The 27,896-nt window shown below is 45.3% G+C and overlaps 1 protein-coding gene across 3 annotated transcripts in view; it reads right to left on the reverse strand.

Moving 5' to 3' along the window:
• The window catches only part of LOC147444268 (glycosyltransferase BC10-like), an 88,446-nt gene extending 62,112 nt beyond the window's left edge, over nt 1-26,334 (reverse strand). Inside the window, exon 1 of one of the 3 annotated variants that reach the window (XM_086526949.1) lies at nt 25,911-26,332. In XM_086526949.1, the coding sequence (XP_086383075.1) occupies nt 25,911-26,144 (234 nt within the window). In that variant the 5' untranslated portion in view covers nt 26,145-26,332. Of the gene's footprint in view, nt 1-25,910 lie in introns of all 3 variants that reach the window. The other 2 variants (XM_086526950.1, XM_086526951.1) reach the window with 2 other exon arrangements.
• Nucleotides 26,335-27,896: the final 1,562 nt, after the last annotated feature.

The following is a 27,896-nucleotide window of genomic DNA, read 5'->3' on the forward strand; positions in this document are numbered from 1 at the left end:
GGATATGGTGTATTTGAACTTCTTCAAACTTATCCAACAAGGTTTTTACACCGCTTAAGTGAGTCCCCAAGCTAGGATTCTTGCATGTCCATACTCCATTTACTTGCCTTACCAGAAGTAGAGCATCCCCAAATACATTAAGGCGTTGCACCCCTTGCGAGACGCACCATTGTAGACCCTTGATTACTGCTGCGTACTCAGCTTTATTGTTAGAATGTGAATCTAACAATTGGCCCAGCGAAAATACCTTTACCCCTTTGTCATCAAAGACCACTATGCCTGCAACAACTGCTTTGTCGGATGCTCGCTTGTAAGCTCCATCAAAGTAGAGAGAGTGTGCTCCTTCTATCGTCGGTGGTATTGGAAGTAATCGAACTTCTTCCCCTTTAGATTGCTTCTCCTTCCTTTCAAAGACTTAGTAGGTCATGAGTTTCCCCAAGCTTGCCCTTGTCCTGCTTTCCACCTTTACCGTGTAGTCAAATTCTTGCAGACGAACTAGCCATTTAGTAATCCTAGCAGACACATCCATGTGTTGTACGACATAGGGAAATATCTCATCCGTGGTTAGAATCACAAATTGCTTAGGCAGCAAATATGACCTAAACTTTGTAGTTGCAAATCTAAGAGCTAGGACTAAGTGTTCCACATGGGTGAAACCTTTCTCTACTGTTGTCATCATTTGACTAGAGAAGTAGATTGGCCTCATGAAAGATGTCGTATCCTTTTGGAGTAGCACAACCCCCAATGAGTCATTACCCACACTTGAGGTGACATAGAATTTTTCATCCCATTTAGGTGGTGAGATAGTTGGCAGGGTGGCTAAGACCTCCTTTACCTTGTTGTAGTGATGTTCGCTTTCCTCGTCCCAGGTGAAAGTTGATTTTTGAGTGAGCTGTTGCAGTGGTAGAACAAGTTGTGATAGTAGATGTATGAATCTATCAAGTACCTCACTTTTTGTAAAAAGAGACCAGTTGACGTGCGGTCGTTGGTGAAGGTAGGGCTATGAGTTCAGATACTTTACTTGGATCGGCGTTGATACCTTTTGCTGAAATTTCATGGCCTAGTAGAATGACTTTACTTTCCCCAATGTGGCATTTGTCCACATTTAATTGCCCGCCTAGGCTTTGCAACCTTGCCAAACCTTCAGTTACCTTTTCTAAGTGTGAAATGCGAGAGCTATATATACAAAAATCATCAATGAACACTCTTATGGATGTTCCAAAGAACGGTTGAAAAACATATGTGACATATCTTTGGAATGTCGCAGGTGCATTTGTGAGACCAAATGGCATAACTCTGTATGCAAAACAACCCCATGGCGTGATAAAAGTGGTTTTTAGTTGATCTTCCAAGGCTATGCGTATCTGAAAATATCCAGAATAACCATCACACACGATGTAGCATTCAAAACCTTCTACTTCATTCAAAATTTCATCCAAGAAAGGGAGAGGAAAGTGATCTCTCTTTGTAGCTGCATTTAGTGGTTTGTAGTCAACGCAGACCCTCCACTTACCATTTTTTTTTTAGGCGTCACTACTACGGGTGACACCCATTCTGAGTTTTCTATAGGATAGATGAATCCTGCCTCTAGCAGTTTCCTTACCTCGGCCAAGAGTGCCTTTTCTTGTATGACCCCCAGTCGTCGTAGCTTTTGCACAACTGGTTTACCCCTTCCTTAAGCTTAATATGATGTTCCACCACTGTAATGCCTATGATTCTTTCATAGTTGTCAATGAACAGGTCAGGAAATCCCATCAACATTTGCAAAAAACTATCTTTCTCCTCGAGTGTTAATTCCGTGGACAACATACCCTTTAACCTTCTCCTAGGCCAGGTGATTTGCTCTCCTTTCCATTGTGTTGCCCTTCTGGTGATGGATCACCAGTTGTGCTTACCCTTTGTGAAGCCTTCATAATGATATCCATCACATCGATGGAACTGTCACTTTCGTCGGTGGATGTGGTCTCCTCCTCAGAAGTGGAAGCCTCGCTAGTGGCATCTGCCGATGTTTCCAAATTCATTTGCTTCTGCTTGTCATTCTTCATGTCGTAGTAGATTGTCTCCCCTTTCTTACCGGTCATGCGTAGAAGGCCAATGCCCCAATCCTGTTTTGCCTTCATGGCCATCAACCATGGCCTTCCCAAGATTAGTGGATAGCCCTCCCCCTTCGTAGGCATTACAAAAACATCTACCTCTACCTCAGTGTTGAAAGCTTTTATCTTCACGGCACTTACTACACCTACACACTTTACTTTTGCGTTGTTTGCCATCTTTGCCTTGCATGGAGAAGGCCTATCAACCTCGAGCCCTAACTGAAGCATCATAGCTTCGCTCATCACACAGATTTGTGCACCTCCATCAATGTAGGTGTTTCCAACCCTCTTTCCTTTTATGTTGACGTCGACAATTGGAAGGATGTCGTCCATGTTGCAACCCGAAATTGCTCCGGCTACCTTTGCTTTGGAGCATTTTGTACTTACCATTTTGGACCATTGCCGCCTTACTTTTGGTGCGAGATGTAGCAGCTCTGGCTATGTAATCTTTGGTCCTTGCTCTGCCACATCCAATGTTAGATCATAGGGCTTAGAACTTTCCCCTAACTGGAAGTCGGTGATGCCCAATTTCCGTCGTGGCCTGGATGGCCTCTTGCTAGTCTCTCCTTTCATGCTTCTCTCATCATCTGATTGTGTAGCTTTCTCCCTCCTATCCCTTTTCACAGTCATGGCTTCAAGTGGTTTTAAAAAGGTTACCTTCTCCTTACCCTTGTCCCTCTCCTTTGCTCTGGGTGGATCCACTACTACGGCTTTTCCTCTCTCTTCTAGCCTTATGATGTTTACAGGGCGATCAGGTGGTGGTGTTCGTGGAAGAGGTGGGATGGATGCTTGTGGTGGTGTCTGGGGTGGACGTAGAATTTGTGTTGGTGGGACTGGTGCTCGGGGTGGGGGTGTTCTTTCTCTAGGGGGTGACAGTTGGTTCCTCCTACCTCCTCTGTTATAGTTTTGTCGTGGTTTGGGACAGCAGTACATACCGTGACAATCTTCTCCGTAGTTGTAGCAGTGATACTCCTTGTTTTGTCGTCGTGCTCTTCCTGGGTCTTGATCTCTTTCTTGACTCCTTCCTTGTTGTATTAAGTGGACAGACAAATTCTGCAGTTGGTCAGTAATATGGGCCAACATATCTTGTTGGTCATCTCTTACCCCAAGAGGCGGTGGTGGTGGTGGAATGGTGGTTGTCGTGGTTGTTGGTGAAACCGGCCTGTTTAATCCAAAAAGGGCGGTAGACCTTAGACTTAAACTTTATTTGCTTTCACCCATTTAATCTGTCGTCCACTTTACCTGTACTTTCAAGACACAACAAAGGGGAAAGGGATACAGGTTGCTAGATTGCACATGTATGAGAAGACCGACACCAAATTGGCCCCTAAATAGGCGCCCCTTTCGGTATTTCTTTATTCTTTAAAAGAGGGAATAAAAGCTGTGGTTCCCTACAAGCTGCCCCGCACAATCTGGGCTGAATTTCATCTGTTCTGGCCCGATTTCGGCAGCATAACTGTACTAGGACCCTTCACAGTCAGTATCTCCACGCATTAGATGTCTTTCCTGACGCATACACACACTTTGCAAAACCTGGCGAGAATCTGCAGCACGTTGAATTCTCTGTTTTCTGCCCCGAAAATGCACCACATCACTTGTACAGCGGTCCCCTCGCGTCCTCGAACCTCTTGGGGGTATTAGGGTCCATTTAGGACCGAAACCCTAAACCTGCAAAAATACACAGCAGGCTGTAATTCACTGTTTCGGGCTCCATTTCGCGTGCCGGTCACATCCGTAGCAAGTCCTCGAGCTCCCGCACCTGTAGAGCTACTTGCCCTTTGAATCCGACGGGATTTCGCCCGTGAAACCTCTCCGAATTCACATGTACCTGCAGGGGATTAGCCGCTAGCTAATCCAGTACCTGTGCAAGAGGCTCTTGCCTTGGCAATCGCGCATGAACCCACATAACTGTACATTGGTCAAATGAAAAGCCCACTAGAGGGGCATAACATACTGCTCATAGGGGAGAGAGAGAGCAGTGCGTAGCGTGCAGGGCATCACTCTTGGCACCGGACTGTACATAAGAGGGCAAGGAAGCACTCCATAGCTCTTGCAACAGGTTGCAATCCACCTACAGCTGAAAATGGTGCCCCCTTCCTCTTGTAGACTCCCCTCAAAGTGGCAGAAGTGCTCATAGAGTGACACCTCGCCCAGTTTCCGATTTTGGCAAACTTGGCTAAAAATATCTCAATTGGTGCGTCAGTTGACTTGGCAGCAAAGCAATAAAATGTTCCTCTTGTCATTCCAGAGCTAATGACGCGAACACATTTTCAGGTCCAAAATAGCAGTTCGCTAAATTTTAGGAGATGTTACCATTGTATTTTTCTAGGTCATCTGACCCTCTTTGTACACTACAGCCACACCAAGAACTGAAATGTGTAGCCTATGTAGCAAAGGATTCCACTTTGGCTAGTCAATGACCCCACTTTGGCTAACCATAGTCCTTGTCCAACCTTAGTGCTCTCTTGCCCTCAGGCCTGGACTCCCTCTGAACAGTTCCACACTAGCTATGCAATGCAAGGCAGTTAGATTTCTAGAGGGGCGTTTCCTAAAAGTGAAAATAAATAAATAATAAGAAAGAAATCAACAAAAAGGATAGATAGTAGTCACATGCTGGTGACATACCCCCCTCTTGAAATCTCAAACATCCTCGTTTGCATCTATATCACAGTCAACACTCGGGTGTGCGCGCACCTGTCGACACATGTACGACACATACATGCTCATTGTCAACCCTAGTGTATTCAACACCTCGTTGACACATGCATTGCCTGCGTGTGAACCCTGTCCCAATGACATAGTGGTAGCTTCGCACTCTGCCATTGCTTTGAGTCAATAACTTTCCAATGACAAAATGGTAGCTACGCATTTTGGCACTGTCTTTTAGTACACGTTGGATCCAGTAACACTTTCGAGCATACCCAAACCGACAGTTGAAGAATGCAGTTACACATGTACTCTTTAATAGAAGCAATTACTGTATCCTTGACAAACTGACAAGAAATACTCACTTCTATAGCACTAACTAGACTTTTGTACATTCCATAAGAGCAATTGCCAAACTTACAATCTGTACAGCTCTAGCATTCATGTAACATGTACTTCATTTGAGCTCACTTTAAATAACATGTACATCATTTCTTTCAGAAGCCATTGTCACACTGACAATCCGTATAGCTCTCAAGGGGTCAAGGTAGGTTGCAAATCGAAAGCTTCAAGGTAAAGTGATAACACAGTTGGTGCCTCTGCAAGTTCACCTTCTTCCATCCACTTAGCATCCATTGGTGGATAGTTTCTGAACTTCACCAAGTAACGCCTAGCAACCTTGCCTTTCACTTTTCTTTCTTTATGTGCCAAAATCTGTTCCGGGATAAGATCTCGTCAAGTTCCTCAACTTCCGGCTGATCTTTAGCTAGCATATCTTCTGGCACATCACCCACATAGGGTCTGAGAAGACTCACATGAAACGCATTGTGAATCTTCCAACTCTCAGGCAATTTCAGCCTATATGTAACATCACTGATTATGTCGCATACTTGAAAAGGCCCATAGTAACGCATGCTGAGCTTTGGAAACAGTCTTTCCTTGCCCTTCATCTTCTTTAACCTTGCCTTTTCAAAGCGCAGAAGCACCCAATAACCAAGTAAAAATACCACTTCACGACAGTGACAATCAGTTGCTTTCTTTTGCTTTGCCTGAGTCTTTTCTAAGGCCACTTTGACCTTCTTGTACATTCATCCATGTCCTAAACATACTTATTTGCTTCAAATATCTTGTCCTTTGTATGCAGTATGGGAGGAACTTTCTTGCCACCTTCAACTATCTCAAAAGGTGCCTTGCCAGTTGATGAATGCACTGTATTATTGTATGCATACTCCACCAATGGAAAATATTGCTCCCACTTTCCTTTATGCTCTGACACATAGCACTTCAACAAATCTAGGACAGTAGAATTTGCCTCTTCTGACTGCCCATCTGTTTGAGGATGAAATGACGAACAGAATTTTGAGCGTTGTGCCCATATTCTCAAACAAGCCTCTCCAGAACAAACTTGTCATGCGTGGATCACGGTCGCTAACAATCGACTGTGGCATGCCATGATACTTGAAAATAAACAAGCGTGCCATCTGATCTGGCTTTATCTTCTTCCTGACAGGAATAAAATGAGCCTGCTTGTTGAATCTGCAAATGATAGTCCAAATACCATCATTTCCTGTCTGCGTTCTCGGAAGATCAAAGATAAAATCCATAGCAATACTTTCCCATGGTTTATCTGGAATAGACAGTGGTTGCAATAACCCTGGTGCCTTTTGCCTGTCAAACTTGACCTTCTGGGCATTCTCGCACAAAGGCATCCACATCTCTTCTCAATGTAGGCCAATAGAAGAATGTCTCAACCGCTTTAACTGTAGCATCGATACCACGATGCCCGGCATACGGTGGGACATGACTCTCTTCCATAACTTTGCGTCGCAATGGCTTTGTGACACACAATCTGCCATGCATCATCATAAAGCCATCTTTGAGAAGATAGTGTTCATGACGTTGTCCATCCATTAGCTGCTCGAAAACCCTTGCAAAATCTTCATCATTTGCATACTGTTCCCTCATATCATCAAGCTCATGATGATAAGGAATTGACACAGCTGAAATTTGTGGCTTCCTTGACAAGGCATCAACCACAACGTTCTTCTTGCCTTCCACATGCACAATCTGAAAATGGAACATGGACAAGATATTTGCCCATCGCATATGCTTCTCAGATAACTTTGGCTGTGTCAAGAAGTATCGCAAGGTCTGATGATCCGTTTGGACAACGAAATCTGCACCTAGCAGGTAGTGTTTCCAACTTAAGAGCGCATGAATCACGGCCTGCATTTCTTTTTCATAGACTTGCATAGTCTTTTCTGGCCCTTGCAAGATTCTACTCTCATAGGCTACTACCCTGCCATCTTGCATTAGCACTGCACCAATGCTACTACCGCAGGCGTCACACTGGACCACAAATCACTTCTTAAGATCTAGCAACACAATGACTGGATCTGAAGTCATCTTTTCCTTTAAGAGATTCAAAGCTGAAATCTCTTTTTGTGTCTATCTGAAGGTGATTGTCTTCTTTTGAAGAGCATGTAAAGGTGAAGCAATCTCAGCGAAATTTCGGATAAACCTTTTGTAATAGGAGCATAGTCCCAAAAAGCTTCGGACATCGTGCACCGTCTTCAAATCTGGCCATGACTTGATCGCTTCAACTTTAGCAGGATCCATTCTGACACCGTCCTTTGAGACAATGTGTCCCAGAAAGTGAATCTCTTCCAGAAAAAATTCACTTTTCTTTGCATTGATGAGAAACCTATGGCTGCGTAGCTCTTTGAACACAATGGCCAAGTGATGCCTATGCTCCTCTTCATTCTTTGAGTAGACTATCATGTCGTCAAAGAATGTCCCAACAAACTGCTAGTGTGGACGGAAAATTATGTCCATCATCCTATTGAACGTAGCAGGAGCATTTGTGAGACCAAAAGGCATCACTAAAAATTCGTAAAGGCCAAACGTCGTTCTAAAAGCAGTCTTGTGTACATCCTCTGATCTAATACGGATCTGATGGTACCCACTCTTTAGATCTATCCTGCTAAACATAGCTGCTCCTAATTTGTCAAGAATATCATCAATTCTAGGTATAGGGAACCTATTCTTGATGGTATTCTTGTTCAGTGCACGGTAGTCGATGCACATACGCCATGAGCCATCCTTTTTCTGCACCAACAGCACGGGAGAACAGAATGGAGATGAACTGGGCTGAATCAGCCCCTTTTCTAACAACTCATGTACTTGGCTCATTATCTCTTTCTGTTGAGCCGCACTAACCCTGTATGGAGGCCTATTTGGTGGGCTACTGCCTCGCACCAAATTTATCGCATGGTCCTCGGGTCTCTCTGGCAGTAATTGAGACGGTAATGAATCGGAAAAACAGTCGCTATACTGTTGTAAAAACATTGATCTTTCTTTATCTAACACAGATAAATTTGATTCATCACAATCTGACACTTCACGTGCAAAAACCAAGTACGCAGAAAGATGCTTTTTCATTACAGAAGTAATAGCAGAAGCTGATACAGTGGGAATAGACTCCCCTTAAAGCTTTACATCCAGAATGTGAGTCTTTCCCCAGCTCTGTACAGTGATCTTTTTGTTGTAGGCATCCATGATTCCCTGTACACGAAACAACCAAGGAATGCCTAGCAACACATCACATCCATCCAGTGGCATGATGTAAAATTCTTCAACATCTACATAGGACTAGATATGTAGGCGCAACTTTCCGATGATGGGTGTCACAGCCTCTGTATGGCCAGGACATGCCAAACCTGCCTCTGCTGTATACCCCATCTCTTCAGGTCTGATTCCCAACTTTAAAGCCAATTCTGGGGAAATGAAGTTGGCTTTGGTACCTGGATCAAAGAAGATAAGCACTGTTTGATCCCTGACCTTTCCCCATGCTCTGCAAAGCTCAGTTGCATCTGAATTTGGCTTGTCGCCCACCATATCTGGCACTAGACCAGCCATGGGCCTCTTTCCTTTCCTGTCCCCTTGTCTTCAGCATCAGCTGGCCTTTTCTTGAGGGGCAATTGGCTAATGCAATGTGGCCATCTACTCTCTGCCTTAGGAACCTGACCTTTGGATCTTCTTGGAAAAGGTCTTTTCTTTCATTTTCTTTGCTGGTCCCTTTGCTGGTCAGCCGTGGCTTTGCTTTCCATGCTTTGGCTGGCTCCTGAGTCGCTCTAGGAACATCATTGTACTTCTTTGCTGAATTTTTCTTGGCTCATCCTTCCTTGACGCCTGTATTGAATTCACAATCTTCTTCCTTTGAGCAAACCATTGCAATGTTTGCTACCTCGATGAGCTGCGTCAACTAGTGACTTTGGTCTTCGTGTAGTACTTTCTCAATCCTTTGGGTAGACACAACAGTTTTCAATCTGTTTGTTCAATGCACAAACCTATAGGAAGTTACTGGAAGTAGAGCTTTCCAAAACTTCTAAGTTTACCAACTTCCTGAGATAGTTGCAGCATTAGCTGGTGCCATTCTGGTGCCATTCTGTCATGACATCTGCTCAAAGTCATCAAATAACCATGCTGATGCAAAAATCTGCTTGAAGTAAATCCATGTGGACAGAACTTGCCCTTGAAGCAATAAAGTCGTCCACCATTGTCCCGGCGATGGAACCATGAAACCGGCCTGTTTAATCCAAAAAGGGCAGTAGACCTTAGACTTAACCTTATTTTTCTTTCCCATTTAATCTCGCCTATTACTTTCAAGACACAACAAAGGGGAAAGGGATACAGGTTGCTAGATTGCACATGTATTTCATCTGTTCTGGCCCAATTTTGATAGCATAATTGTACTAGGACCCTTCACAGTTAGTATCCCCACGCATTAGATTACTTTCTCGACGCATACGGACACTTTGCAAAACCTGACGAGAATCTGCAGCACACTGAATTCTCTGTTTTCTGCCGAAAAATGCGCCAGCCCATGTGCAATGGATCCCTGCGCCCCCTCGAACTCCTAGGGGAACCTCCGTTTAGGACCGAAACCCGAAACCTGCACAAAAAATACAGAGGCTGTAATTTGTTTCGGGCTCCGTTTTGCGTGCCGGTAGCATCCGTAGCAAGTCCTCGAGCTCCCACACCTGTAGGGCTACTTGCCCTTTGAATCGGACGGGATTTCGCCCGTGAAACCTCTCCGAATCATTCACCTGTACCTGCAGGGGATTAGCAGCTAGCTAGCTAATCCCTGTGCAAGAGGCTCTTGCCTTGGCAATTGCGCATGAACCCACATAACTACATTGGTCAAATGAAAAGCCCTAGAGGGGCATAACATACTGCTCATAGGGGAGAGAGAGAGAGTGCGTAGCGTGCGTGGCAGGGCACCGCCTGGCCGCAATGTAATAAGAGGGAAAGGAAGCACTCCATAGCTCTTGACCTATTGCAATCCACCTACAGCTGAAAATGGCGCCCCCTTCTCTTGTAGACTCCCCTCAAAGTGGCAGAAGTGCTCACAGAGTGACACCTCGCCCAGTTTCCGATTTTGGCCAACTTGGCTAAAAATATCTCAACTGGTGCGTCAGTTGACTTGGCAGCAAAGCAATAAAATGTTCCTCTTGTCATTCCAGAGCTAATGACGCGAACACATTTTCAAGTCCAAAATAGCAGTTCCCTAAATTTTAGGAGATGCTGCCATTATATCTTTCTAGGTCATCTGACCCTCTTTGTACACTGCAACCACACCAAGAACTGAAATGTAGCCTATGTAGCAAAAGGATTCCACTTTGGTTAGTCAATGACCCCACTTTGGCTAACCATAGTCCTTGTCCAACCTTAGTGCTCTCTTGCCCTCAGGCCTGGACTCCCTTTGAACAGTTCCACACTAGCTATGCAATGCAAGGCAGTTAGATTTCTAGAGGGGCGTTTCCAAAAAGTGAAAATAAATAAATAATAAGAAAGAAATCAACAAAAAGGATAGATAGTAGTCACATGCTTGTGACAGTTGGTCGGCGCGATGTTCCTGCTTCTGTTGACTCGGTTTCTTTGGCTTCCATTCGCAGCTTCTTGTCCTTAAGGCGAGCAATCTCAACGGCTAACTCGTACGTAGCCGGGAATCTACCCTTCACCTTCTCCTTGAGAAGCGGCCATAAGCCATGCGTGAACCGTTCTTTCTTTAGGAAATCGGGTGCAGCTTGCCCGCCCCCTTGCCAGTGACTCAACCCACCGTTCCCACAAATCCACAAATTTGGACTCATAGGTGGCATATTCTAAAAGACCCTCCTGCTTCAAGTCTCTCAACTTGTCCCACAACTTCTCTGAAGTGGTACGTCCCCCAAAGCGCCTCTTAAAAGCGGTTTTTAAGGGCTCCCAGTCATCCTTGGTTGCTTCTGGAAGTGCATTGTACCATGATCTAGCTTCTAGCTTCATGAGATGTTTAAAGATTCTAACCCGGGATTCATCTGTATCTTTGTTGCTCACTACACATGCTACTTCAAAGTCATCTAGGAAGTCTGTTACTAAATCCTCCCCCTTCTTTCCTTTAAATGTTGGAAATGCTACACTTGCCATGATTACTGAGAGAGAGCTAGAAAGACACCCTGCTTAGCTTGCAAAAAGTTTTTTTTTTTCCCTTCTTTATAAGGAGGCGTGTATGCGCTCTTATACTAGGATATAGATTAAAACTTCAAACGGTACATTGCCTTGTACCAAAGGTAAGACAAATGGATAATCTGATGCTAGAACCTCAAAAAACCGCTCCCCACCCAGCATGGTGTCAATGACGTGCTGGTAGTGAGCCTTCAAGTCCAGTATTACCTTAATTGAGCGTACACGTGTTGGTATGTGTGATCTGTCTTGAGGTAGGTTGTACTGATTCATATGAAGCTTAGAGGTGCTTAGTCATTGTCCAAGCTTGTGGGAGAGGGTGGTGTTCTTTCCTGAAACAAACTCTGTAGATCCCTGGTCTCTCTAGTGAGAGTGTGAGCAAATGCTTCCATTATCTGTCCTGCAGCATCATGCGCGACTTGGAAACTGACTGTGATAATTATCTCTGTGACTTGAGTTACCCGATTCTCGAAGTAGAATAGTGTTGATTCTCTATTGTGCAGAGCTCCTTCCATCTTGTTGTTGCGGGTTGGTTGTGGGTTGCGGACATGGTTTCGACCTTCTCCTTCTTCTTGGCGCCCGGCCTATGTATATCCACTGAGTTTGGCGTGTTGGTTGACTCTCCCACTGCAAATCGATTACCGTTACGCCTGGCACTCGAGCTTTGATGGAGATGCGCAGTTCGTCTAGTTTGTGCTTGGAGCTCTTCTTCTTCTGTCGTCCAATTAACGAACCCTGCTAGCCATTCATCCATCCACAAAAGTTCAGGGGTTTCAGTCTTGTAAACTGGAGGGTTTCATGAACGGATCCTCGGTGGGGGCGCCAAGAAAATGATGGCCGGAAATGACATGCCATATGAGGTGGCCTCTACACCACACATAGACTTAACATCCCCAAGCATCATGTCGAGGTAGGAGTGATCCTATGGATAGGAAGGGGCACCACCTAGCATAAATGCGGCTAGGACGCAAACATACATGACCTAGGGTAGCAAACATGAAATGCTCTCTAGGAAGTCAACACAAAATGGTGGTGTAACAACCGTTCACATGTAGAGAAATGCCTCATCACAAGTCATTAGTATGTGCACGAGAGAGAGATGTAACAAGGCACACTAACTGGCAGAAGAGATTGCACATGATGGAGCACGAGTAGGGTGATATACAAGAGACGAAACATCCCGTAACCATGGGAATTCAGAATAGAGGATGGACCCCAAAGATCAAGACAAAATTACACCCCTTTATTGGTGATGAAGATACTTACAAGTGGTGGTCTTGACGACTACAAAACCTGGCTCTTGGCATTTGAGATGCAACATGAGATACGAGCGCCATATGGTGCACGGCGAGGTTGGAGTTAGCGGGAGGGTTAGTTGAGGGAGAACAGCAAGACGATGCAGCCATCGACGACCTCAATCACCAACATTGAGAGCGAACCAAGGTGGCATGGCGTTGATACCTTCAATCCAAGCGTGCTCATGTTGCTTGGTGGGAGAGTAGCGACTACTCACGTGCATAGAGTGGTCCTGATTAGTAACTCAACGTGGTTTGGTGAATCATGGGGAGAATGGTGATGTTGCCAATGCTAAGTGCCCAAAGCTTGCAACCAAGCATGATGCCATTAGCTCTCAAGCATGGGTGCACTACGTGCTTAGTGGTGCTTACGATGTAGAGTGCATGGAGCTAGTATGCCCCTCCTTCACTCGGGTGTTCTCTCTTGGGTGTCTCCTCTCCCCGGTGTATTGTGCCTCTTTGTGCTAAGCGGAGACCTCTTTATATAGGTTTGAGAGGTGGTCCTTACCCACTGGTCATTGCAAATATCCTTTGGTCGCAGTAGAAGGCCTAGATGTTCTGTGAGCACAGCGCGAGAGAGAGAGAGAGAGAGAGAGAGAGAGGGGGGGATGGTGTGAGGTGGCGAGGGGGGGAGTAGCTGAGGGAGTGGAGGTGTGTGTGTGTGGATAAGAGAGAGAGAGAGAGTTTCTTATCTACGCCTTCGGGCTGAGAGCGAAAGAGCGAGAGTGAGAGAGAGATGAGATGGTGGGCCAGCCTACGGCCGACAGAGAGTGAGGGAAGGGGGGGGGGGGGGGGGGGGGGGGGGGGGGGGGGTTTGCAACGAAGTGGGGTAAGGGAGGGGTGTGTGGGTGAGAGAGAGAGAGAGAGAGAATATTATCCCTCTGTTTTGCATGGTATCTCAAGGACGAGAGGAGGGGAGAGAGTCAATGGGGTGGGGGAGAGAGAGAGGGAGTAGCGAATGGGAAGGTAAGGCTGAGTTTGTGTGTGTGTGTAGATAAGAGAGAGAGAGAGAGAGAGAGAGAGAGAGAGAGAGAGATATGGTGAAGAAGAGAGAGAGACTTCGGCTTCTTGTAGGCAACGAGGGAGATAGAGAGGGAGGATGGCCGAGCAATGCGCCATGTGGCTGCCGACAAGAGAGCGAGAGAGCGAGTGTTAGCAAGAGATGAGAGAGGAGTGGATGAGGGAGAGAGAGTGTGCCGAGAAGGGAGAGTGGGGAAGAGGGAGGTGCATAGGGAAAATGGCGGCCTGCTAGGCTGGGGTATGGACGAGCTAGGGCCGTGAGGTGGACCAGGGCATTGCCGAGCCTTCCGATGGTGTCGCCAAGGCTTCGGCAGAGGAGAAAATAATTTTTTTTCTTTTTCTTCTTTGATTTCCGAAAATCGGCTATCAACATCATCACCGAAGACCCACAGCCCTAGCGTTTTCTATTCCCTGCATCATCGCCACAGGTTGCCCCCTTTTGCATGGCGATTTTCAGCAATAAAAACCGGCAGATTTTCAGCAGTAAGGACCAGCAAACCTGCGTTTTCCATAAGCGTTTTCAGCAGTAGCAGAATTCAGCCAGCGACGTTTTTGGACAACAGTACAAGAACATCAGATTTCAGCCCTTAGATCGGTCTCGCCATTCCCGTCATCGTCATCGATCTAGCCTAAACTTGCATCAGTCACATGCATTCACTTTGTACCAATTTGTGCAATCAATAGTAGACCGCTCTCGCCATAGAGAGTGGGACCTTCGAAGGAGGGTTTGACAACTTACTAGTATCGTATTCTTCTCTCTCTATCTCTCTACCTCTCAGTCTAAGTACCTTCATTCAGAGTGTTCACCACTTTGTTTGTGTCCATTGCACTCTCTCATTAAGAACGGAAGGCTCTCCCTTCCATAAGAACAAAAGGAACCTTGAGCACAGTTCGGAGCACTCATCTTGAGCAAAGTTCAACATTCATTCCTCTGCACCAAACATTGGTATTAAAGCTTTGGCAGTGTTCTGTATCACTCAAGGAAAGAACCACAGAATTGTTTTTTGCTTGTTGAGGTCGCACGAACCCAAGTTCGCTTGGGCATGTCAATTCCTAATCGTTTTTTTGTAGAGTGACAGGAATCCCAGGAAAGAAGGGCTTGTCCAGCCTCCCCTTGTGCCTCTTTTCACTCAATGAGAGTGGACCGTGCACTTCGCGGCCAGCCAATCAACGTGAGGTGGGAAAAAGCAACCTTGGTGTGAGCGCAAGGCCGCCAAGGGGTGCGCCCGCGGAAAAGAGCAGAACTCGGGGAGAAGATCCTTCTAGAACACAGATTGCAAGCGAAAGAAGAACCTCAAGAACCCAAGAAACTCAAGAACTCAAGACCCACAAGAACCCAAGTTCCTCGTGAACTTAAGAACCCAAGACCACAAGAACCAACAAGAACCCAAGACTTCAGTGGATGGTCATCACTCGAAGCGGAATGGATACTTCGCTTAGAGGTGATGAGCATCAGAGAGACGAAGAAGAATTTTCCCCACCAGGAAGTTTTTTCGAGCCTCCCCCTTCCCCATCTACGTCAAGGATTGCACTAACTCCTATGGAGGCTTTTGACAAGATGGTGATGGACATGAAGTTAGACCGCGAAGCATGAAAAGCAGAAAGAGAAGCAGCCTACGAAGAAGAAATGGCAGCCATAGAGCGTAAGTACGACTTGGAAGAAAAAGAAAGTCAAGCCAAATTTGATCCCGAGAACCAAGCAAGAAAAGAAAAGAGCGACCAACACATGAAATAGTTCTTGCAACTCTTTTCTCAAGTGCAGGCACAGATGCAAGAGATTCAGGAGACGGAGACTCTCTCAGTCTCTTCTTCTCCCAAGCATGATGATTTGAATGCCAATGATTTGCATGATGATTTGGATGACAATGACAAGCATGATGATTTGCATGATCAAGATGTGATTTCTCACGAGCATGATGATTTGCATGATCAAGATGTGATTTCTCACAAGCATGATGATTTGCATAAAGATGACGTGATTGTTCACAAGGATGATGAGTTAGTTGATGCTTTTTCTAGCGAAGCTAACCTCGTTGCAGATTCGATCAATCACGAAGGATCGATCTTGGCTCTCGAGTCTAGGTCTAAAGAACCCCCTCAGGAAGAACCGATCTTGGCTCTCGAGTCTATGTCTCAAGAACCCTCACAGGAAGTATTATGTGTTCACATGATTAGTCACCACGCTCGAGTGTTTCATTCATGATCGTTTCCTGTATTTTAGTCAGCGTCGTTATGTGATCCCTTTTCCTAGGCATGACATATTGTACGTTGAGCACGATTCACTCATGAATGAGCACGGATGTATGCGGATCATTTATGAAAAGATGAAATGTTTGCATTCAAGGAATTCACATTCCATGTCTCTTCCTTGGCATGACACAGTTGTAGAAAGAGCACATGAAAGTACGAGCACCAAGCATGGACATTTCCGTTGTGAATTGCCACAGTTGATTGAATTAGATCAAAAAGTCAAGATTCAACCCCATTGTTTGCGTGTGTTTGATGAACGGTTTGGCACTCCGTCTATTTGTTCATCTACATTGCATGCACAGTCTTTGAGGAAGACAAGATTTTTTCCAGTCACTTTACATGAAATGGGTATGTTCATGTTTTTGTGTTAAAAGTGGTTTCAGGAATTGTCAGCCATGGAGATTCTTGAAGAAGAAAGAAGGATGACTCTCGACGAAGTTGAAGCATCGAAGGAGCCACAGAAGACTTTGTGTCGCTTTCGGCGTGGCCCAAAGAAGCAAGCGTTGCAGACCTTTATGAAGTTCAAGCACCGCACACCCACTCATCAGAGTGGACCGGCGAAGAGTCCCTTCCAGGATTCCAGATGCCATTGGCGATCTCCCTCGACGCCATACAATTCGGTACCAGTACCTCACTTCGAAAAGGAGGGGATGTCACATGACACATCCAACCCTATGTGTCCGTGGACAAGCTACAGCACGACAAGGGTTCAATCAATCCAGTCAGTCTAGATTAGCAAGTGTTCTGGCACTTTTGTGAGTCTGTTCGCAGACCGTGCATGCCCAGGCACTTAGTATAGATGCATATCCTCTGGTTGCACTCAGTATGACCATAAGCATTCCCATCAGAATCCTTCAGGGGAATTTTCCAGTGCATTTAGCCTATTTTCCCTATTTTTGACATTTTTCACTTATTATTTTTAAGTGATTTTTAGGTAGGGCAAATTGAGTAAGTTTGTATATAAGCAAACCTAGACTAGTACTAATTGGCAGAAGAGGCAGCATGAGCACCATCGCTCAACAGGCAACTTCTCAGCAAGAACCTCCGTTGGTGGCGTTTTCCCCTCCAAGCAAGAACTCAGATCCCCTAGCATTTTTCATCAGCATCGCATTGCCTTGGCTGCCGTTTTTCATCAAGGCATCATCGCCGAAGACCCACAGCCCTAGCGTTTTCTATTCCCTGTATCATCGCCACAAGTTGCCCCCTTTTGCATGACAATAAGAACCAGCAGATTTTCAGCAGTAAGGACCAGCAAACCTGCGTTTTCCATAAGCTGTCACATGACACATCCAACCCTATGTGTCCGTGGACAAGCTACAACATGATCAAGGTTCAGTCAATCCAGTCCTTCTAGATTTAGAAGTAATCTGGCACTTTTGTGAGTCTATTCGTAGACAGTGCATGCCCAGTCACTTAGTGTAGATGCATATCCTCTGGTTGCACACAGCATGATCATAAGCATTCCCATCAGAATCAGTTAGGGGAATTTTCTAGTGCATTTAGCCTATTTTACCTATTTTTGGCATTTTTCACTTATTAATTTAAGTGACTTTCCAACAAAAGTAGATAGGGCAATTTTGCTAAGTTTGTATATAAGCAAACTAGAGCTAGCACTATTTGCAGAAGAGGCAACAAGAGCCAAGCTCAGCAAGCAACTTCTCAGCAAGAGCAAGCCTTGGTGGATTCCCTCCATGCAGCAGATTTTCCCTCATTCCAGCGTTTTTGGAAAGCAAGCCTCAGCCTTGGCGTTTTTGCATAAGCAATCATCGCCATACCTCCCAGCCACTAGCGCTTGCATCAGCATCATCATCCATCGCCGGAAAGCAGACGAGCTAGCGTTTTTGATTTCCAACAGCCTAGCGTTTTTGACAGATGCAGCCTGGCGTTTTCATGAGGATTCAACCCCCTAAAGAAGCAGCAAGATCAGCCATAAAGAAGTAGTAGATTCAGCCCAGAAAGACCATCAGTTTTCAGCCTAGAGAAACCTCAGTTTTCAGCCCTAAACCTGCAGATTTTCAGCGTCAAAGACCCACTGAAAACAGCCCCAAAATCAGCGTTTTTGGACTAGTCGCAGATTTCAGCCCATAGCATTTTTGGACAGCAATAGAAAGATTGCAGATTTCAGCCCGTAGGTCGACTTCGTCATCACCGTCGTCATCGTCGACATAGCCTAGACTTGCATCAGTCCCATGCATTCCATTTGTACCAGATTGTGCAATCATAAGTAGACCACTCTCGCCGACGAGAGTGGGGCCTTCGGAGGAGGGTTTTACAACGTCTGTGGTGTCGTATCTCTCTTCTCTCTCTATCTCTTAGTCTCATACACTTGCACGCACAGTGTCCATTCACTTTGTTTGTGATCATAGCATTCTCTCACTAAGAACGGAAGGCTCTACCTTACATAAGAACAAAAGGAACCTTGAGCACAGTTCGGAGCACTCATCTTGAGCAAAGCGCAAACAATCATTTTGCTGCACCTAACATAAGCGTTTTCAGCAGTAGCAGAATTCACCCAGCAACGCTTTGGGACAGCAGTACAAGAACATCAGATTTCAGCCCTTAAATCGGTCTCGCCATTCCCATCGCCGTCATCGATCTAGCCTAGACTTGCATCAGTCACATGCATTCACTTTGTACCAGTTTGTGCAACCAATAGTAGACCGCTCTCGCCATAGAGAGTGGGGCCTTCGGAGGAGGGGTTGACAACTTATGGTGTTGTATTCTTCTCTCTCTATCTCTCAGTCTCAGTACCTTCATTCATAGTGTTCACCACTTTGTTTGTGTCCATTGCACTCTCTCATTAAGAACGAAAGGCTCTCCCTTCCATAAGAACAAAACGAACCTTGAGCACAGTTCGGAGCACTCATCTTGAGCAAAGTTCAACATTCATTCCGGTGCACCTAACATTTTGGTGCAGCCGACAGCCCGCAGAGGAGGAGGCAGCCTAGCGTTTTCACCATCAGGTAGCCCCGCGTTTTCATCAGCTTACACCAGTGTTTTCCTTGGCAGCCCTCAGCGTTTCTGGTGGGTAGCCCAAGAGATGTTTAGAGATGATGACAGTAGCCTTTTGGTGGCGATCCCTTGTTAGGAAAGACATGGGCAGAAGATCCTCTTCTCCTTGTGATCATCTCAGGGCAGCCCATCCCGTGGGCATCTGAGTCCTTCCCTTTGCCAAGAGATAGATCAATGGTGGAGAGCCCAGCCCATGCTATGGCCGTGTTAGTGGTCTCGCATGCAAGAGCAGTTGGCAGTGTCAGTAGTAGTCGCAGTTCTGTGTGTCCTCGGGTCCATCCATTGGCATGTCAGTCCTATGCCGGACCACCCTTGGTCACTTGTATGAGCAGATTGTTATCAGCATGGAGAGCCTTTCCCAAATCTCTCTCTCTCTCTCTCTTTCTCAAATGTCCTCTCATTCTACCTATGTGATCTCTCTTCTCCACAGGTGTGCCTTGTTCATGTGTTTGGCATTGCATGTGTTCTAGATTGGAGTCGAGGTACCCACCGGATCACGAGCCAAGTCTTGTCCTCATTGCATCTTCCGCTACCACCTTTGACATGGTATTAGAGCTCTATGGTGTTACGACCATTTGAGTGCTCGGATATGGCTGATCTGGTGCGGTCTTGGACATGATTGAGAGAGAAGAAGCATGCTGGTTTTTTTCTGGTTTTCTCCAAGTTTGGGGCAGTTTTGGGTATGTGGAGGCGTTGGATCTTCGTCTACGACTTCTCCGCCATTACCCTTGATTACCCCGACCTCTCGTCACCGAGGGGAACCCGATGGAGACTCCAAGATGTGTAGCAGTGCTGGATTGCATTAGTTATCCCAAATGGAGTCATGTTATCGTGCTTTCCTGCAAGGAGAGCAAGCATGCGGTTGGTGGATCCAGAGAGGGAGCTACTCATTTCCAGCTTCTTCTTCAGAGAGAAGTGTTTGGACAGCAGTAGGATCTTCTTCATCCCTTTTTGAGGAGCTTTCTATGGCTGTGTTTTCTTCAAGAAGATGGACTGGCAGATTTGCTTTGCCTTTTGCAAATGCACGTCTTTCTTAGAATTGTCGACGAAGCTACCTATCCGATAGGTAGCAGGTTGATGATTCAGTTGCACGCTTGTTCCAAATTGTGGACTATGGATGACAAGAGGGGGATTTCTTCTCGACTTGAAGCAGAGGATGTTCCATGATTTTTCATTTTCCATCTATGGATGGAAGTTACAGATCCGGCTTCATTAGATTTTTGTTTATCCGGTATGCAGCAGTTCACGTACATGTTCCATTGCATGTGTTGGAATTGGCTTTGACAGGCAGAGGAGGATACTTCTACCTCCAGAACCACTTCTTGTTTGATCATCTGACATCATCTGACTTCCTTGGATGAGGTTCAGCGGTGGAGAATATGGTGCCAAACCCTTAGCCAACAATGACAACAGTACGAGGAGGTTATGTTGGAGTATGGACCCTTCCTTCTCCATATGTTCTCCTTTCCCCAGTGGTAGTGTGGCCCTACAGGTTTGGTCACTTCCTTGCCCTCTTGTGAGCTTGTCAGTATCAATTGTGGGACACTTTACGATCCTTGTCAGCTAGCCTACACCAGTTTTGGGACAGGTTTATGACCCTTTATGGGCAGTTTTTCTTGATGATCGACGGTAGATTTGTCGGGATCCTTTGGTTGACAGGTTTGCACGTAGTGTCGGCAATTAGTGGGGACATCTAGTTCCTACTCCCGCGATCAGCAACAACTGGATGCTTCTTCCATACATCCCTTTGGAGAGCTCCAACCTTGGGGGCAGCCCTTCTTCAGGTGTGCAGATTTGGCCAGGGTTGGCTAGTATAGCAGGTTTTTCCCTTGCAGTTTTTTGCTCAATTTTTTGGCATGTTACAAATCAGCCCCAGCATTCTTCACGGGCTAGTTCCCCGAGCCGGTTCCTTCACTCTCCGTTTGAGTATTGGAGTTATGTTGTGTATTGGATATTGATTGCACAATTTAGTTGTGGATATGTTCTCTTCAGCACAAGTACAAAGGACAGTTTTCTGATAAAGATTTTAAGGAAGCTGTCACAAAGTGATGACGTGGCGGACAACAGAAACCCTAATTTCTGCCAGAAACCCTAAAATTCCTGCAAACCCTAATTTCTGCCAGAACCCCTAATTTCCGAAAATCGCGGAGGCTTATAAAATAAAATAAATTTTTTTACAAAAAATTGGAAAAATGATGAGCGATGCGAATTTTGCTTTTTTAGACTCTATAAGAGAGAGAGAACTGATGCTTTTTATTTTAAAAGCTTTTGGGGCTCTGCTTTTGGGCATCCCTTGTAATCTTTAAATTAGTGGTGAGGGCCTCACTTCTCAGAGCATCTGGACGCAGAGTCTGAGAGTGAAACCCTAACCGCTCTCTTGTACTTTGATGATTGATTAATACAAAAAGAAATACCGAAAGGGGCGCCAGTCTTTGGGGCCAATATCTCTAGGCACGGAACTCTGCCAGGCCAGTGCAAATCTACTGTGATCTGTGAATTGTTTTGAAGTGGTTATTTGGTGCTGTCGTGATTGATATTTGACTTGGAGTGTCCGAGTCTGTTACAGTGGTATCAGAGCACGGCCGATTTCTCTTCTACGGGAAATCCGATCCCCAATTTTTTTTTCCGCGGCACCTATGGCTTCAGGCAATGATCAGTCGACTCCCTCTGCATCTGGAGATGCGGGCTGGGATCACAACGAAGATTCCGGCAGAGAGTATGGCCCGCCTTGGCCTACTCAGGCGGAGCAAAGAGAGATGGAGTGTCGTCAATTGATTGGTGATGCAACAAAGATGATGCTCAATTTTGCCAAGGACCCGAAGATGGCAAAATATATGAACCAGACCTCTTTGGAAGAGGTACAGATGGGTGGCAAAGAACCACAACACCACTCCCGAAACCCGCTCTCAAGAAACCTTCTGCCTCCAAGAAATATACGGAGAAGGAACTGAAGAACGTGGTTGATGCACGGATTGCTCAGCTTTTCGACGTGCAAAAGAAGGACAAAACGCACGGCAAAAAGCAGAAGAAAGGCACTGACTTCCCGGGACATTTGGGTCGTCGGTCGACATTCGACAAGGCAAAGAAACTGAAGAAGCACGTCAAGTTTGAAGGCTTACCCAGTTCTTCTTCTTCTTCTTCTTACAGTTCTTCTAGCTCTTCAGATTCGAGCGAAGAAGACAGAAAACGTAAAAAGCGAAGCAAGAAACAAAGCTTCGGAAAGGGCAAGAAAAAGGCAAAGAAGGCTACATCTCGCCTCGAGACTGACACTTCTACTGAGGACTTGTCTACAGACAGCTCAGATTCCGATGACGGAAAGTTTTATGCCAACAAGAAGAATTTTTACAAAGCCAACCAGTATGACTTTCTCAAAGATAAAAGCTAGAAATTCCGAGAGTTTAAGGAAGGTGGCCACTCGATCAAGTTTGATACATTTTCAGGATACTCAGATGCTTCGAAGGCTTTGTCTTTTATACAGCAGTTTGACATCGCTTTCGCGGGAGGACGCTATTCAGAGCACTCCAAGATTCGGAGAGCTGCCTCTTATTTTAAGGGGAATGCTCGCACTTGGTGGTCCACGCTTCTATTAAGCAAGACTGTGCCAGTTACATGGCTGAAATTCAAGAGGCTTTTTATTTCTTCTTCGTTGACTCAAGAGTTTGAGCGAGATATACGAGCTGCTTGGAACCATCTCCGGATGACCAAGAGCGATACAGTGAATTCTTATTGTGAAAGATTCTGGAACTCTTTTCTACCCGCCTCTTCATTCAAGAAGATCTCGTTCAGAGAACAGATTGAGTGGTTTACCTTGGGTCTACCTACAGAGATCCGAGATCACTGCTTGGAATAGAAGTCACCTTCTATTTAGGAGTTGATGAGTCATGCGAAGCGGGGCTTTGCCATTCACTCTAGCAGTTTGACCTACCCCACACCATGCAACTCCCAAGAAAACACACCTATCTTATCCTCTGATTTTGCCAAAATTTCAGCAACATAACAACATAAATGGCTCAAAAGACCAAAAAACCAGCCATCACAATTTGGAAAATTTTTGGCAAAGTTTCCCCAGAAGTAGAGCAGTGTGAACCCAAAATATAGACTATATATGTATGCATAAACTACCAACAATAGAACCCGAGCATCAAATAGGAATCACTAGTACATAGCCTATGGCGAGGTCACGAAAAGGGTGCTCCAGCTACCTGTATCACCGAAAGAATCTCCACATTTGAGAATCCCCCAGCTCAATAAAACCTAACGCTATCGACCCTTACACGAAGGCTTATGCAAATCGGGTATAGTCAAGTCTCAGAAATGACTATCTTCCAGACCAAGTCTCAGAAATGGACGGGACTGCCAAATAAAACCAAGTATGGCTCCACAAAGACGTACAATGGCAGTTTCCACAAGTAATGTACAATCCAGCAGACAATGCGCTCAAACAGGCGCCAACTGATGTATATCCACAACAACTGCAAGTAACTCCCATTGTCAGTGTATCACTCTACTCCAGCTACCTGTACCTATGTGAATCACCTGTATCTGTACCTGTCCCTGTAACCTGTAACCTATAGTCTACAACCTGTAATCCCGAATCTCGAAGCTTGAAGCTCGAAGCAGAAGGTACTCGAAGAAGATCCTCAATGGGGGCACCAAAAGAATGTAGGCGGGATGGAAACACACAAAACGCTTCTATAACAACCCGACACACTCTTGGGAAGATACACACACACTATGGGGCACCACTCGGCTTACACAGCCACCTGACTAAGACAGGGAACACACCGATGGAGTGAGAGGAGAGAGACTGTCTGTTTACCCACTCCACACAGAGAGAGAGACACACACACACACACTCAAAAAACTCAGCTCAAAAGAGAAGAATTTCTGATGTTTAGATACAATTGAGCTTGGGCCAACACCAATGGGACAAATAGCTCACACAATATGGGTAAAATAAGCCAGATACAATCACAAACTGGAGCAGAAGCTTCGCTCATAGGAGAAACTTACACAGTCAAAACAGCAGAAAAACAGTGAAGAATTTGGCAAAATGGACAGCGTCATCGCGTGTGGAACGGCCCAAAACCCCAGTCTACAATGTCAAAGTGCTCAAATCCGACCTCGGATGAGCAGTTTACGGCAAAACAGGCTCCAAAAATCCCAAAAACACACCTACGGATGTTCCTCCTCTTCTCTCCACGTTTTTTCTAGTCTTCTCTCTGTTTTTTCAGTTCCCACACTTAGCTTTATTATTTTGGCACCCTTGGCCTTTTAGATGACCTCAAACGGACCCCGAACAGGCCAAAACTGACCTCGCAGTGCATAGTAGTCACCCTGCTGCATCCATACGCACACCTGGCACTCAACTTTTTTCAATAATGCCTCTCGCCACCACGTGAAGTGGCCCCAAAATACGGTCCTCATGATGAACTTTCTGCATAATTATCACAAGAAAACATCCACGTTGTGCCCGTACTTCTCCACGTGCAAGTATTGGCCCCATTCGACCTCCTGATGCCACTAGATGCCATCTGACGCATGTCGTCGGCCCCCGGATAGCTTCCTCGAGAAGTTTTACGCGCTACCAACTCCTCATTATTGTAGAAAAAACACACTGGTACTGGTGATAGTGAAAATAGATGCACTATGTACATGCTGTCCTACCTCTACACATGTGGGCCCCACATAACCACCTGGCTCTGGAAAATGGGCAATTCTTTATTTGATGCACCATGCATGTGTATGTACATATGCGCAATCTCTTGCTCCAAAAAACTCCTGACAACGTCTTATGGCTAATTTGGGTGTTGGACACGACACTGCCAACATTATCTACAATAACAGTCAAAGCGCATTGGCAATTGTGGCAACCCATTTTTCCATGCTTGCACAAGGCACATTGAGGTGCATTATCACTATGTCAAGGAGAGACTCTCAGTAGGAGAGATCAGCTTGGCTTATGTGCCGACACAGGACAACCTTACATATCTATTCACAAAGGCATTCCCTCATGAGAAGTTCGAAGCGTTCCGCAAAGCTTTGGGCTTGCTTTCCTTCGTGGATTAGTGATGTGTGTGAACACACTTAGAACTGTCTAGCACTTTTTCCCTCACTAGGAGGTTTTTTCCCCGTGCATTGTATATACGCCCATCACTCTAGGACTAACTTTTCTTTCTATTTGCACACTAAACAATACACTCTTTGTTGTGTGTCTTAAGCTTCTTCATCTTCTCCAAGTTGTGTGTGCATCCCTGCAACCCTAATTTCAACACTTGTATCTGTGTATCATCTTGTATCGAATGAGGAGCTTACAACTTTGAATTATTGTGTCTGCACCTCAGTGCTCCCTTATAAAAGATAAAAAAGCAATAGTAGACCATTGTGATGTTGCTTTCTCCATTATATCACAGGACTCTTACGTACACCATATTGAAAAAATGTGGGTGGTTGAGGAGAGTTGCAATCATCCGGTGCTTGATACTTCCGTAGAGATATTTTGCTGACATCTTTAGGTGTTAGGTGTTCAATGGTGAGATTGAGCAAGCTAACTCGCCCTAATCAACTCTTATGGGCAAGGTTGGGTTGGTCAAACTAAGCAGTAGGGATTTGAAAGCCTCTGTAAAGCGTTTGGGTGAAGGGCTACCTATTCAAGCAGTCTTGAAGCTTCTAAGATCTACCTTGTGAGATTTCCGGGCTTTGCAAAGCTAAGCAATGAGTCATAGAGCCCTTTATAAGCTCTGCCAGGCAGGGATGATCCGAAAGTCAAGGTTGCGAGCCGTAGATCCTCCAGCCTCCAACTAGTTTCACGTGGTATATTAATGAAAGCAACTCGAGAGAGCTAGGTCTGGCGGGGTTTCCATCAGCAACAGCTTTGAGTTGGGTGTGAGCCATGTTGCCATTAGTTACAGATCCTGAGGGAACGCTAAGAAGGCAAAATCAACCACAGGAGTCCTAAATAAGGCATTTGGAGGAGGTGTCAAGAGGGGAAAAATAGCCCACAATTGATGACAAACTTGATCAATGATTCAGCAAGCTAAGCACAATGGTTAACTTAACAATGCAGGCAAATAGTATGATGAGCAAAAGAGACCTGGAAGAAGGGAGCCCACACGATGTCAAGAGGCATCCGATTCCGCGCGAGAAAGAGAAATGCAATTTTGTTTGGTACCAAAGGAAGAGCTTGCGGGAAGGCAGCATGGTAGGGCCAGATCGAGAAGTTTTGCTGCAGCTTGAGAACAATGAGCAAGAGGATGCAAGATGTGAAGCTAATCCCTAATTTCCATCTCCACCTGTGATGCCCAATACTCTTCTTCTTTGTCGTCATGGAAGCACTTGAGGTTACTGGGCGATGATACCAGTTGTCCTAACAAACTGGTTGAGAAGCGAATCCGGAAGTCGTACCGTGTGCTTCTACGTCTGGGCGCGTTGTCTGGGTTTTTCTTTTTTTCGAGGGTGGCAGTTGTTGTTCGTGGAGAAGCCGTCCTCAAACTAGAGTGCTTCGTTAGCCGCATTTGTATTGAATTGAAGGGTAAGAGAAAACAAGAACCTAGACGAGAAAATTAGAGAGAGTTGGTCCACAAATCCTATTACCTTGAGTTGACATAGTTCTATTTTGACAGCTCCACGAATTAAGTGATACTATCGAGAGGATGCCAATCAAGTCTTTTTCATGATTCTCTGATGGCACCACATGTGGCATACATATAAACTAAAGCACTATCAAGCTTGCCATCTTTCTCCAATAGACCTTGATTGGAGATCTCGTCGATGAATTTTCTCACCCATGTTGATGTCATGTGTAATTAAGGTCACAAGGTTGAAAGGTGCAAGCATAGGTGATTTGCATTTGGAGAGAGCTCTTCCCTTTATCGCATCCACCAATGAAAGCAACACAAAGTTTCCTTGCTCATCAAGAAATTTATGTGCTTTTATAAGCGCACCACATTTGCATTGCCAAGCACAACGTGTTTCTTTGATAGCCCTTGACTAGCAATCTCATCGTGGATTTTCAGCCCCAATTAAAGATCTTGCGTAAGCTTAGTGATTTCTTGAGGGAGCCTTCCCTTTGCATCCAATATCCCGCATCAACACGCTCCAAGTGACAATACGGAGAGGATGCCAATCAAGAATTTTTCATGTTTCCATGATGGCACCACATTTGGCATACATATCAACTAAAGCACTACTAAGCATGCCATCTTTCTCCAACAGACCTTGACTGGATCTCGTCGTAAATTCTGTCACCCATGATGACATCTTGCGTAAGTAAGGCCACAAGGTTAAAAGGTGTAAGCATAGCTGATTTGAATTTGAAGAGAGCTCTTCCTTTCGCATCCACTAGTAAAAGCAGTAGAGTGTTTCCTTGCCACAACCATAAGAGGCATCCTACAATCAACCTGTTCCAAGAGACTACGTTTCAAATTTACATGTCCAGGAGCACACCACCCCACCCAACATGATATGGTTTTTCAAAAACCCCTGCCTTAGAATCTCATCATGATTGTACTTACCCCTATCAATAGCTTTGCTTGTGGGACAAGCTTTCAATGTGCAAACGTACGTCAGTGCATTTAGCGAAACACCCTCACATTACATCTACTCAAGACAATTTAGAATGAATCAATCTCGCCCTTCATGTGCATAACCTGCTAACACCATAGTCCATGTGTGTCAAGTAGTGTTTTGGACTCATCGAGCTTGCCACATTGCCAAGCACGAAATGTTTCTGCAACAACAACCCCACAATAGTCCCTAATTGTATAGGTGATTGCATTTGAAGGGAGGCCTTTCCTTCGCTTCTGCTAAAACATCTCAATGCTTCATTGACACAATTCATTTACTTGACTTGTGCTCCAAATATTGCTTGTTGCCGAGATGTTGTTATTCAAAAATTGAGAAAATGAATTATGTTTGAAGATCTCATATAAGGCCACAAGCCTTCAAGGTGGAAGCGTAAGTGAGTGCAATTAAAGAGAGAAAATTTTGATCAAAGAGTGTTACAATGTTTTAGAGAAAATAGAGAGAGAGAGAGAGAGAGAGAGAGAGAGAGAGAGAGATTTCATCAAAGCATGTTAGA

Source organism: Adiantum capillus-veneris, chromosome 13 (genome assembly GCF_014529385.1).
Source record: "Adiantum capillus-veneris isolate H3 chromosome 13, ASM1452938v2, whole genome shotgun sequence".
Classification (NCBI taxonomy): Eukaryota; Viridiplantae; Streptophyta; class Polypodiopsida; order Polypodiales; family Pteridaceae; genus Adiantum; species Adiantum capillus-veneris.